General features: G+C 45.2%; 2 protein-coding genes across 2 annotated transcripts; both read right to left on the bottom strand.

The window, feature by feature from the left end:
- Positions 1-5,326: 5,326 nt before the first annotated feature.
- On the bottom strand, positions 5,327-13,809 carry LOC141920614 (endogenous retrovirus group 3 member 1 Env polyprotein-like). Its single transcript, XM_074817631.1, has 2 exons — positions 13,628-13,809; positions 5,327-8,416 (listed from the first exon to the last, which is right to left on the bottom strand). The coding sequence occupies exon 2, from the start codon at positions 8,344-8,346 to the stop codon at positions 6,820-6,822; it is 1,527 nt and encodes a 508-aa protein (XP_074673732.1). The 5' UTR covers positions 8,347-8,416; positions 13,628-13,809; the 3' UTR covers positions 5,327-6,819.
- On the bottom strand, positions 11,595-13,233 carry LOC141920613 (uncharacterized). The gene has a single exon (XM_074817630.1). It carries the CDS (start codon positions 13,218-13,220, stop codon positions 11,595-11,597), a length of 1,626 nt encoding a protein of 541 aa, XP_074673731.1. The 5' UTR covers positions 13,221-13,233.
- Positions 13,810-13,822: the final 13 nt, after the last annotated feature.

Below are 13,822 nucleotides of genomic sequence, written 5' to 3'. Positions count from 1 at the left end.
ATAACCCTAACAACATAACCCTAACACTAACCCTAACCCTAAGCCCTAAACCTAACCCTAACCATAACGCTAACCCTAACCCTAACCCTAACCATAACTCTAATCCTAATCCTAACCCCTAACCCTAACCCTAACACTAACCAGTAACCCTAACCCCTAACCCTAACCCTAACCCTAACACCCTAAGCCTAATCTTAACCCTAACCCTACCACTAACCCTACCCTAACACTAAACGCTAAACGTAACCCTAACCCTAACACTAAAATTAACCCTAAAACCCAACCGTAACCCTAAACCTAAACCTAACCGTAACCCTAACCCTAACCCTAATCCTAACGCTAACCCTAACCCTAATTGTAACCCTAACCCTAACCCTAACACTAACCAGTAACCCTAACACCTAACCCTAACCCTAACCCTAAACCCTAACCCTAACCCAAATCCTAACACTAAAAGTAACCCTATAACCTAACCCTAACCCTAACCCTAACCCTAACCATAAGCCTAATGCCCTAACCCAAACCTAACCCTAACCCTAACCCTAATCCTAATACTAACCCTAACCCTAACACCCTAACCCTAAATTTAACCCTAACCCTAAACTTAACGCCCTATTCCTAACACTAAACCTGACCCTAACCTAATGCAAACCCCAACCATAACCCTAATCCTAACCATAACCCTAAACCCTAAACCTAAACCTAACACTAAACCTAACCCTAAGCCTAAACCCTAACCCCTAACCCTAAACCTAACCCTAATCCTAACCCTAACACCCTAACCCTAACCCTAACACCCTAACCCTAAAATTAACCCTAACCCTAACATTAACGTACTATCCCTAAACTTAACACTAACCCTAATACTAACCATAACCCTAAACCCTAAACCTAACCCTAACCCTCACCTAATGCTAATACTAAACCTAAACCTAAACCTAACCCTAACCCTAAACCCTAAACCTACCCTAACCCTAACCCTAAACCTAACCCTAACTCTAAGCCTAACCCTAACCCTAACGCTAACCCTAACCATAATCGTAACCCTAATGCCCTAACCATAACCCTAACACCCTAACCCTAAATTTAACACTAACCCGAACCTTAATGCCCTAACCCTAACCCTAACTTAACCCTAACCCTAACCCTAACCCTAACCCTAACACTAACCCTAACACCCTAACCCTAAAATTAACCCTAACCCTAACATTAACGTACTATCCCTAAACTTAACACTAACCCTAATACTAACCATAACCCTAAACCCTAAACCTAACCCTAACCCTCACCTAATGCTAATACTAAACCTAAACCTAAACCTAACCCTAACCCTAAACCCTAAACCTACCCTAACCCTAACCCTAAACCTAACCCTAACTCTAAGCCTAACCCTAACCCTAACGCTAACCCTAACCATAATCGTAACCCTAATGCCCTAACCATAACCCTAACACCCTAACCCTAAATTTAACACTAACCCGAACCTTAATGCCCTAACCCTAACCCTAACCCTAACTTAACCCTAACCCTAACCCTAACCCTAACCCTAACCATAACCCTAACCTAAATCTAACCCTAAACCTAACCGTAACCCTAACCATAACACTAAAACTAACCCCTAACCATAACTATAGCCCTAAACCTAACCTTAACCCTAACCCTCAACCGAACCCCATAAGCCTAGCCATAACCCTAACCCCTAAACCTAACCCTAACCCTAACCAGTAACCCAAAACCTAACCCTAACCCTAACCCTAACCCCAAACCCTAATCCTAACCCTAACCCTAACCCTAATCCTAACCCTAACCCTAAACCAAATCCTAACCCTAACCCTAACCCTAACCCTAAACCCTAAACCCTAACCCTAAAACTTACCCTAACCCTAACCCTAATGCTTAACACTACCCCAAAACTTAATGCCCTAACCGTAACCCTAACCCTAACCCTAACCATATGTTTTGCTGATCAGGGATATCAATTAAACTCAGACACCAGAGTGAAAAGAGCAGGTGTATTTACTAGAAATAACTAAATAATATAACAGAATAATATAGAAAACATACAGTAAGAGAAGACAAAGTAGCGCGCTTAAACAAATAGGAAAATACAGGGTAATGCATCAAATCATTACTGCCTGAGAGAGAGAATAGTGATTAAGAAAGATACATCACCACTTGCATACGTTACCATCATCCAGATCCGCAGTCGCTGGGGAGCCCCGGTCACAGCGAGGATTTGGAGAGCCTTTCCCTGCAAGTGGGAAATCCTACGCGGTGCGTCCACCCGTAGGTGAGGCTTCCAAAGTCGCTGTGAGCGGGCCCAGCCTTATATACCTAAAAATCAGTAAGCCAGAATAGCTGACACCTTTGTTTTAAGCGGAAATATCTGGTTTTCATCTCAGTTAGGTTCCCCCCAGAGCCTGGCCAGGGCTTAAGGGAGAAGCTAAGGGAGTTTCCCTGCTTATCTAGTTAATTTATGAGCAAGGTCACAAGGCCAGACAACTGTTTCCGTGGCCCTGTTATCTTGCCCACACATAAAGAAATATAAGGATACATTCAGGATAGACATGTTTTATGATGTTTAAACTACATCTTCTATGCATATTTCACCAATGACTACATACAGAGTTAGCAGTTTCAGTTCAAGGCCTGTTGCTCAGGCTTCAGTATTTCCACCTTTTACATCAAAATAGGTGGTTTGCTATAACTTAGTATAATACCTATTAGTACAATGATTATTAGTTATAAAATGTACAGGATTCATCTATAGGTCAACTCTGGCTTGGGCTTATTGTCCAAGCCTTAGCACTTCACCATAACCCTAACCTAAATCTAACCCTAAACCTAACCGTAACCCTAACCCTAACACTAAAACTAACCCCTAACCATAACTATAGCCCTAACCCTAACCTTAACCCTAACCCTCAACCGAAACCCCTAAGCCTATCCCTAACCCTAACCCCTAACCCTAACCCTAACACTAACCCCTAACCCTAACCCTAACCCTAAACCTAACCCTAACCCTAAAACTAAACCTAACCCAAATCCCTAACCGTAACCCTAACCCTAACCTAACCCTAACCCTAACCCTAACCTAGCCCTAACCATAAACCTAACCATAACTCTAACCCTAACCCTAACCCTAATTCCTAACCGTAACCCTATCCCTAAGCCTAACCCTAACGCCTAACCCTAACCCTAACCATAACCCTAACCTAAATCTCACCCTAAACCTAACCGTAACCCTAACCGTAACACTAAAACTAACCCCTAACCATAACTATAGCCCTAACCCTAACCTTAACCCTAACCCTCAACCGAACCCCCTAAGCCTACCCCTAACCCTAACCCCTAACCCTAACCCTAACACTAACCCCTAACCCTAATCCTAAACCTAACCCTAAACGCTACCCTTGAACCTAAACCTAACCCTAAACCCTAAACCCTAACCCTAACCCTAAACCTAACCCCAACCCTAATCCTAATCCTAACCCTAACCCAACCCCATCCTGACCCTAACCCTAAACCTAACCCTAACCATAACCATAACCATAACCCTAAACCTAAACCTAACCCTAACCCTCACCTAAACCTAACACTAAACCTAACCCTAACCCTAACACTAACCCTAACCCTAACCCTAACCACTAACCGTAACCCTAACCCTAACCCTTACCTAACCCTAGCCCTAAACCAAATCCTAACCCTAACCCTAACACTAACCCTAAACCCTAACCCTAACCCTAACCCTAAAACTTATCCTAACCCTAACCCTAACCCTTAACACTACCCCGAACCTTAATGCCCTAACCGTAACCCTAACCCTAACCTAACCCTAACCCTAACCCTAAACCCTAACTATAAACCTTACGCTACCCCTAACCCTAAACCCTAACCCTAACACTAAACTAACCCTAACCGTAAACATAACCCTAACAGCATAACCCTAACACTAATCCTAACCCTAAACCCTAAACCAAACCCTAACCCTATCCCTTACCTAACCCCTAACCCTAACCCTAACCCTAAAGCTTATCCTAACCCTAACCCTAAACTTACCCCTAAACCGAACCCTAACACTAACCAAACCCTAACACTAAATATAACCCTAACAGCCTAAACCAAACCCTAACCCTACCCCTAAGACCTAACCCTACCCTAACCCTAACCCTAATCCTAACCCTAACCCTAACGTTAACCCTAACCCTAACCATAACTCTAATCCTAATCCTAACCCCTAACCCTAACCCTAACCCTAACCAGTAACCCTAACCCCTAACCCTAACCCTAACCCTAACCCTAACCCTAACAACCTAACCCTAATCCTAACCCTAACCCTACCCCTAACCCTAACACTAACCCTAAACCCTAACCCTAACCCTAACCCTAACCCTAACACTAAAATTAACCCTAACACCTAACCCTAACCCCTAACCCTAATCCCTAACCGTAACCCTAAACCTAACCCTAATCCTAACCCTAACGCCCTAACCCTAACCCTAACACCCTAACCCTAAACTTAACCCTAACACTAACCTTAACGCCCCATCCCTAACCCTAACACTAACCCTAAACGAACGCTAACACTAACCCTAACCATAACCCTAATCCTAACCATAATCATAAACCCTAAACCTAACCCTAAACCTCACATAACCCTATCACTAAACCTAACCCTAACCCTAACACTAACACTAACCCCTAACCCTAACCCCTAACCGTAACCCTAACCCTAACCCTAACCTAAACCTAAACCCTAACCCTAACCCTAACCCTAAACCTAACCCTAATCCTAACCTTAAACCAAACCCTAACCCTAATCCTAATCCTAACCCTAACACCCTAACCCTAACCCTAAAACCCTAACCCTAAAATTAACCCTAATCCTAACATTAACGCCCTATCCCTAACCTTAACCCTAACCTGTCCCGATCCAATATCGGGGTGGGTTCTTAAACGATCCCAAGAGCGAGACTAAGACACAAACGAGGTCAGATGCTGTACAATCTTGTGAACTTTATTTTTTGTAACAACTGATAACAGCGATAGGACAGAGGGGAAAGGAAAGAGAAAGTCAGAATCCCTAAGCCAGAAAAACAGTAGAGGTGCAACTAGTTACCGCCACCACCAGGAATCCAGCGATGTTCCGTCGGCTCAGTCGTGATGTAGGTGGAGGAGCTCCAATCGCCGCCGGGGTCTCAGGTCCAAGTAACAGGTGCCGAAGACCAGGATACCCTGGAGAGGAGTACGCGACCCTTTTATAGCCCCAGTTCTCGCTGTTTCCACGAAAGGTCCACCCGTTTCCACAGAATAGGTGCCACCCCGTGGTCTTGCCCAGGTGTCCATGGTGGTCGTGCTGGGGAGGGGGGGTGTCAAGTCCTCCTTGTCTCGCACCTAGCTTGTTACAGCACGGCAGGCACGGCCGAGGCTGCTGTTGTTCTTGCTTCGGGCGGATGTCGTGGTTTTTTGTCGGGGCTCTGTAGCGTACTCCTCTAGAGCAACAGGATGTCAAGGCGGGAAGTGGTGGTCTCGGAGCAGCAATGTAGAGACAAACAATGTCTAATACAGTTCCTTACACCACCCCGTGGCTCGACATTGCTGTCTTCGTGGTGGCGTTAAAGATAACAGTACAGAAAGAGAGAGAGAGAGACCAGAAAAGCGCAAAAATGCAACAACTGATAACAAGATTTCCAGCAAATTTTCCTTTCCATAAACATGTCTTTAACAATATCCTTAACAGCAGTGAGCATTTTTACTAACAACTATATTAACAACAAATATAAACATTTTTTAGCTGACAGACATACAACCGATAACGTCTTCCAACAAAAGCATCATGCTTACTACTAACCAATTTTGTAAAGCAAAAGCATCTTATAAACTAACTTTAAGGTTCCAAAGAATTAGCAGAAGAACGTAATGGCAGTTTACATAATTGACATTTACAGGGACAAAAAAGGAGAATAAGCATAACAATTAAGATAGCAATTAAAAAAGCAAAGATTACAACGTGAATCAAAATCAAATCCGACACATCTTCCATCTTTGCCCGCGGTTTTAACTAAAATACCACAAAAAGTTCGAGTCTCTGGCCGTCCACACCGTCCGCTGCAGTTGGGATCAGCATGCGCAGCAGGAAAAAAAATTCCTTTCCCTGCCCCCTTTTTCCCACTGCGCATGCGTCATTAGGGCCTAGAAACTTCTTTCTCAAACTTAAAAGTAAATGAACAACACTATCTATAACAACAGTAACAACCTCCCAAATAAACTTATAAAAAGATAACAATAATAATATTGACTAACAGGTTTTCAACTAAACAAAGTTAAAGTGCTGTCTCAGCCAGGACCGGGGAATGCGTCCTCGGTTCTATCCCAACCCGGACTGAGGAATGCGGTCTTGGTTCCATTTCGAACTGGACCGAGGAATGAGCTCTCGGCTCTGTCTCAAACCGGACCGAGGAATGTGCCCTTGGTCCCGTCTTAGGGCGGACCGAGAAATGTGCTCTCGGTCCTTGGCGGCGGGGAGGGGAGGGAGATGGTTGTTTACATGAGACAGCACAACTACAAGAGGGTTTACATGGACACTTACCAGACGAAAACATACAAAACGCAAGGGTAAATACAGCAATAGCCAACAAAGTAAGAGCCAGAAAATCAAGTATTAAAAGGGCATACATTCTGATTATTATCACAAGCTATAATGCCAAAGGATAACTGGTGGTCAGACTTGCCTGGGCCGGGAATCCGCCAAAATGGGCGCCCCCAGCCCAGAGCGCATGTGCGGTTTAGGCCTGAAAGCGTCTATCCTAAGTTTACAAGTTAAATGATTGGTACAGCTACAGGCTTTGGTTGGCGAACAATACGAATCTGCTTTACACCATCAGGTGAGACAGTAGATATAAATTGCATGTTAGAGACAACACGTTGGATTAACTGAATAAAGCAAGGAATAACACATGGCAAAAACATCAAAGCGGCAAATGCACATATGAGATAAAATAGAAGCTGCTTTACCCATGGTGCTCCGGGTAACCAAGACCATAGATCACCACTCCAACCATTCCATGTTTGAACGGGGACATGAGCTAGTTTCCTAATATCTGTGGTTAGCTGAAGGACTACTTCACCTACATCGGCTATTTCCAGACAACAATTAGAAACATTTAGTTTTCCACATACTCCTCCCTCTTCAGCTAATAGGTAGTCTAAAACCATACGATGTTGAAGGATTGCAGTGCGCATCTGTTGAGATTGTTGAGTTAAAAGGTCTATAGCATTAGCAGTTTTATTAGTAATAATTTCTAGAACTGCTTGTAGTCGAATTATACGGTTCAAATTATAAATTGGTTCTCTTGCCCCTGATATCGGTTCATTGGGGTTCCAAGTGGCAGGCCCATAATGCTTAATAATTCTTTCAGGGGGCCACTCATTTTCCCCCCACTTTTGAGTTCCACCTATTTTAAACTCAACAGATCGCTTATTGCGGTCAATCTTTTTGTTCCCTAACTTGTCATATAGTCTTATTCCCAGTTGAGGGCCATCTGCCTCAGGAAGGAGGAAAAACAGGGGTCGGATGATTCCTACATAGCAAATTCCCGACCAGTTTGCTGGCAGTTGTTTGTAGGCAGTATGTCCACATATCCAATAATGGCCCTTTTTGGCTTTGGTACCTTTGGCAAAAGGTCCCTCTGCAGTCCTTGGGGTTTGAAAATAGGTTGTGTTTCTATCTCCCAGAGGGCTGAAAACCTCATTTAGATGATTGTTTATTCGGATGGTACAGTACCAAGACCCAGTGTCGTTTTTCCGTTCACAAGTTTGATTGAAAAAGTTGTTTCCCGGCAATTTAGCATGTTCTGTTTCATTTTTGTTTGACCAAAACCCCTTGAATCCTTTGCTGCGTCCTTGTTCGTTGAGCCACAACCATACATAAATGCCCCTATCTTTGTTAATCAATTTGTGTGTGAGTGTCCATTGACACTTACTCTCCCCTACATCAACTCCTCCTTTCTGAGTGCGATTTAAACAAAATTTGCCCTTATTTGGGAATTGGACTGGCCAAGTTCCGCTATCATCCCAGGTGGTATTTGCAATGTCGCTATAGTTACTTACAATCTGACATGGGGAGAGCGGTATAGAAACCCACGGCCAGCTTGATAATCCTAGGGGTCCTCCACAAACCCAACAGTGGCTTAGATTAAAGGTTTGACTTACAGTCTTTGCTAACGAAACAAATTCATTATCCTCAAGGGGGTCATGTGGGTTGGGTAAAGGTGGGGGAATTGGCTTCCCTTCAGCTTCATAGATAAGACCCCAATATAATGCAACAAAAATCAACATACACATCATAATCAGATTGCATCAAAGTCTGCGCCTGCTTCACTCCCTCTGTAGCTGCGTCTGTGTCGCTTGCTTCCTCCTGAAAATGAAACAAAAACAAATTCGCTTCTCGGGTTAGAAGGAGGGGACAATCCATCTCGTGTGAATCTTATGGATTTTCCCACAGGCATCTTTTGCCTTCCAGGTATATTTGTTAAGGGGCGTGTCCAACACCAGTGGCACTTTGCCCACTGTAGGGAGTTCGACCAGGACAGGTTGTCCTGGAAAGTGGGATGGGTTGCTAGGGTGATCAGGACCATGAGGGGCTGGTATAATTGTTGGAGGTTTTGGACAGAATGCCGTGATCTTCGGGCATCCGTTTACTCCCCAGCGACTGTTGACGCTGGTCACTGCGTCCCACACGCGCTCAGCCCATCCTGGCTTATGCGGTTTGAGGAAACGTTTTAGTAGACCATTTGTTCTTTCCACAATTCCGTTTGCTTGTGGATAGTAAGGAGTATGAAACACCCACGAAATTCCCTCCTGGGCTGCCCACTCTTGGACCACTTTGGCTGTAAAATGTGAGCCATTATCCGATTGGATTGAGTGCGGCTTGGGGAAGATTCCAAACCATTCCTTCAGTGCTTTTATTGTATTTTCTCCTGTTGCTTTGGCACATGCTTTAGCTTGCACTAGTCCGGATACTATCTCTACACCTACCAGTATATAATGCTTTCCTTCTGATTTTCGAAAGGGACCGATGTAATCAATCTGCCAGGCCTCCCATAGGCCTTTTCCCTCTCTTAAGTGCAGAGGGTCACTCTCCAGGGGATGTCTGTCCAACCGGACACGGCATTGCTCACAGGAAGATATACAAGTTTTACATTCTTCCCGGGTCACTGGCCACCCTCGGGCTTGTGCCTCACAATAGAGGTCCTTAATTCCTGAATGTTTCCGCTTTACATGTAGCCATTCCAACAGACTTTCCCAATCCTCTGCTATTTGGGAGCTTTGTAGGGGAGCCAGCCGGGCTAGCTCATCTGCCTCAGCATTCCAGCGGCTTACTGGGGTGTTATCCTGCTGGTGAGATGCTACCCATGCTACTGCAAATTTCCCTCGTCTGGCAATGGTAAGGATATCCTGCCATTTTTCCTTTTGCCACACAGGTATTCTGTTGACCTCCCATCCATTTTGTTCCCAGAAAGGAAGCCATTCAGTGCAACCTTTGAATACAGCATAAGAGTCAGTATAGATATAGACAGAAGAAGCGGATTGAGCCTCATGTTGGAAAACGCTCCACACAGCAATTAGTTCTCCTACTTGTGCGCTACCTTCTCCTTCAGTAATGATCTGTTCCTTGGTGTCTACCTGAAGTGCCACAGCTCGGTATTTCCAAATCTTCCCCTCCCGTTTTGATGAGGCATCTGTAAACCAGACGTTTTGCAATTGTCCAGAAAATGGAGGAGCTACTTGTATTACTGACAAAAGCTCGGATTTTTCCTTATCTGGGTTTACCTCATCTTGTATATTTAGCACTTTCGGGGCTCCTTCGGTTACAGAAAAGATTTCACAGTAGTGCTCTATTTGTGCATACCATTTTCGCACAGAGGCTCTCTGAGCCACCCCGTCAGGGGGTGGAGTTCCTGCCAAAACAGCTTTGATCACTTTAAATGGGCCTCTGAGAACTAAAGGTTGTTGCCGAATGGTACGTTCGGCTTCTCTCAGAGCTAGGCTAACCACAAATAAACCTTTTTCCCAAGTTGTATATCTTTTCTCAGCATCTTTAAAGCTACGAGAATAAAACCCAATGGGCCTAACTGGACCTTCTGGACCCTTTTGCCACAAATGGATGGACAATCCGGTCTTGGCGAACCCCCATTCAATCTGGACCGGGTCTGTTGGGTGAATTGGACCCAGGGCCTGGTAGGCAGTCGCTTCAAACACCAACAACTGTAAAGCCTCATCGTGGACCTGAGTCCACTCCCACTGGGCTCTTTTTCTCAGTAAATCATATAAGGGTCTGGCAATAATTGAAAAATCAGGTATGTGTTTCCTCCAAAACACAAGCAACCCCAGTGCATGCTGTAAGTCTTTCTTTGACTCTGGTATCTTGATCTGATCGAGAGAGGAGAGAGTCTCCGGTGGGATGCACGTCATGCCTCCCTTCCACCAGATTCCTAAAAATTTTACCTCACTGGAGGGGGTCTGTATTTTCTCAGGTGGGATTGTCAGTCCTATGTTTTCTAAATGGGCAATAATATCCTTTTGAGTTTTTTCAACTTCTTCTAATTGACTCCCTCCTATGAGTACATCATCTATGTACTGATAAATCTTTACCTCTGCTTTTCTGGGAATTGTTTCTAACTCTTGCGCTAGAGCATGGTGAGCCAGCGTGGGGGAATGTTTGTATCCTTGAGGGAGTCGCGTAAAAGTATATTGTTGTCCCTCCCAGGTAAAGGCAAAGCGTTCCTGGTCCTCAGGTTGTAAAGGGACCATAAAAAACATATCTTTAACATCAATTGTTGCCATGACAGGGTGGGATTGTTCCTGAATGGTTGCTATCAATTCAGCAATGTTTGGTACAGCAGATGTGAGTGGACCTGTATTGGCATTCAGTCTCCTGTAATCTATTGTCAATCTCCATTTGCCGTTTGGCTTTTGGACCGGCCATGCTGGTGAATTGAAGGGAGAGTGAGTGGGGACCACAATACCTTGCTTTTTTAAATCCTCCAGAACTGGTGTGATTCCCTCCCTTGCTCCTAGAGGTAGTGGGTAGGGTTTCACATTTGTCAATTTGGAGGGTGGCAGGGTAGGTGCCGCTTGCAATAAACGCACTTCTGTGTTTGGTATTCCGGCCAACTGCCTGATCTGGGAGACACCAAATGACCATGAGTTTCCCTGGGTGTCTCGCCACTGCCTACCTTTCAAAACATCTATACCTAGAAGATTCATCTGGAAAGCTCCTATGGCTACCATGGTGTTGACAGGGCTTTCTTCTCCTGGTAACCATAGTGTCACCGGAGTCATAGGTACTGACTGTGTTTTTCCCAGGGCATTTAGGACAATTAAATTTTTTGAGGGAATCGGAATTCCACATTGTTCTGCTTCGGTCCGCGTTAGCGCGGAAATTTGTGCCCCAGTATCAATCAAAAATGTTACTAGTCTTTTCCTTGGTCCTACAGCAACAGTTATGAGTAAGTCCCCTTTTGGGTTGCAGGTGAGTTGTCTAATAAACATCCATCCTCCGCCTCCCCCCTCACCTTGAGGGGGCGGAGGGTCTAGTTTCCCGCCACCTTCTTTTCTCCAGTCGGTTCCTCCCCAAGGTCTATCAGGGGTGGATCGCTCACTATTGGTGGGGCACTTGGGGTTGGTCTGGAAGGGACCTTTTGTCCTGACCAGTTGTACACAAGTTGCTCTAATTTTTTCGTGGTGAGCCCATCCATCAAGTCACGGGGAACACCCTTCTGAAGCCCTAGTTGCCACAGTCCCTGTCGAGTTAGGGGTCTCTCTCTCCCAGAGTTCTGAAATCGGGGTGATCCCAGGCCTTGGCCCTTCTTCATAGATGATTGTCGACCAATAATTTTCTCTGCAGCCCGTAAAATCCTAGTTTCTATCCTTTGCGACGACCCGCTGACGGGGCCATATTTTCTCCCAAAATTAATTAGTTCTTGGGCCACCTCTCCCCATGTCCATACTTTCCTCCCTGGCTGTCGGTGGTCAGGAGTCACTATCCCCTCAAGACTGGCCGTCATTCTCTCTACATTGGAACTATTTTGAATTTTTCCTTGTAACTGAATGCCAATGGGTTTTAGGGAGTCAGGAAGTCCCCGTATCAGGGGGGTCATCCTCTCTGGGTCCACAGGCATCATCATCGGGGAGCCCTGATTAGGCTTGAGCTCCCGATCATACATCATCTGCAGACAGGCTGCCTTCTGAACACTTTCTACTAGCTGATCCACTGTACCTGTTATGGCAAGGGGATCCCCCCTCTCCAAGGGGTTTAGCCCTCCAGCCCAATACGCGACTCTCTGAGTTAATGACCATGGGGCTCGGTGGTCACCGGTAGTTAAAAACACACCCGGACCCCAATATCCCTCTGCTTCCTTCTCTGACAATAAGATTCCATCCCCTCCTGACAAAGACACTCTCCACACATATTCCGTCTCTGATTCCTTTGCAGTCCTTGCAAAATCTTTTTTCAACTTTGCCAATTCGGTTGATGTAAATGGGACTTCTTTGGTAATTACTTGAGGACGATGATCGCTATCGTCCTCGTATACATATTCTGTTTTGACCAAAGGATACATATGGGGAAGACTTTCTACAGTTTCTCTTGCCTTCTGCAGATCCCCTTGTGGGTAAATTTGACGTATTCCTTTCTCTAAAAGCTTCACTTGTGCCTCCGCCAGTGTGTCTGTCTCTGCCAAAAGTTGTTCCCTCAACTCACTTTTCAGTATCATGATTTGCTCCTTTTGGTCCTCTACTACTTCTTTGGCTTCTCTCAATTGATTCTGCAGGCTCTGTATGGCCGACTGCAGGGAATCTGTGACAATGTCATTTTGGCGAGACTTCTCTTTTTTCTCTTCCATCGCAGCTACTAGACTCGCTCCTAGTACTGCACAAATTATAGATTTTCCTTTTCCCTTCTTAACTTTAGCTTCCTTTTGTAACACCCTGATTCTATCCACCACACTCTGCACCTGGAACCAATGTTTTCTCGCCCAATCAAGTCCCTGGACCGAGGGACGAGACCGGTGCGCCTCCAAAAGATCATATAACTTATCTATTCCTTTGCCCCGCAAGAGCACCTCATCACAAACATCGACTGCCGGCAAGGTTCCCATCAATTTTCTCTTTCCAACTAAAAAGGGGATATGCGTCCTGAGAGGGTCACACTTTGACATAGAGACTTCCCCTGTCCAGGCTCAGGAGGTCGCACCTAATCTTAATCCAAATACAGCCTCTCTGTCCACAATTTCCCCTATTCAGTCTCAGGAGGTCACAACTTATTGTAACACAAAGTGGGTAAAGTCGTCCTGAGACGCTTAAATCCAACACAGTAAGAAAGTACAACACTCTCGTCTCAAGGGATCCTGTCCGTGACGCCAATTTAAAATGTCCCGATCCAATATCGGGGTGGGTTCTTAAACGATCCCAAGAGCGAGACTAAGACACAAACGAGGTCAGATGCTGTACAATCTTGTGAACTTTATTTTTTGTAACAACTGATAACAGCGATAGGACAGAGGGGAAAGGAAAGAGAAAGTCAGAATCCCTAAGCCAGAAAAACAGTAGAGGTGCAACTAGTTACCGCCACCACCAGGAATCCAGCGATGTTCCGTCGGCTCAGTCGTGATGTAGGTGGAGGAGCTCCAATCGCCGCCGGGGTCTCAGGTCCAAGTAACAGGTGCCGAAGACCAGGATACCCTGGAGAGGAGTACGCGACCCTTTTATAGCCCCAGTTCTCGCTGTTTCCACGAAAGGTCCACCCGTTTCCACAGAATAG

This window comes from Strix aluco, chromosome 3 (genome assembly GCF_031877795.1).
Source record: "Strix aluco isolate bStrAlu1 chromosome 3, bStrAlu1.hap1, whole genome shotgun sequence".
Taxonomy (NCBI): Eukaryota; Metazoa; Chordata; class Aves; order Strigiformes; family Strigidae; genus Strix; species Strix aluco.
Note: the sequence above shows the minus strand (reverse complement) of the source record. Positions and strands in the feature narration are given on the sequence as shown.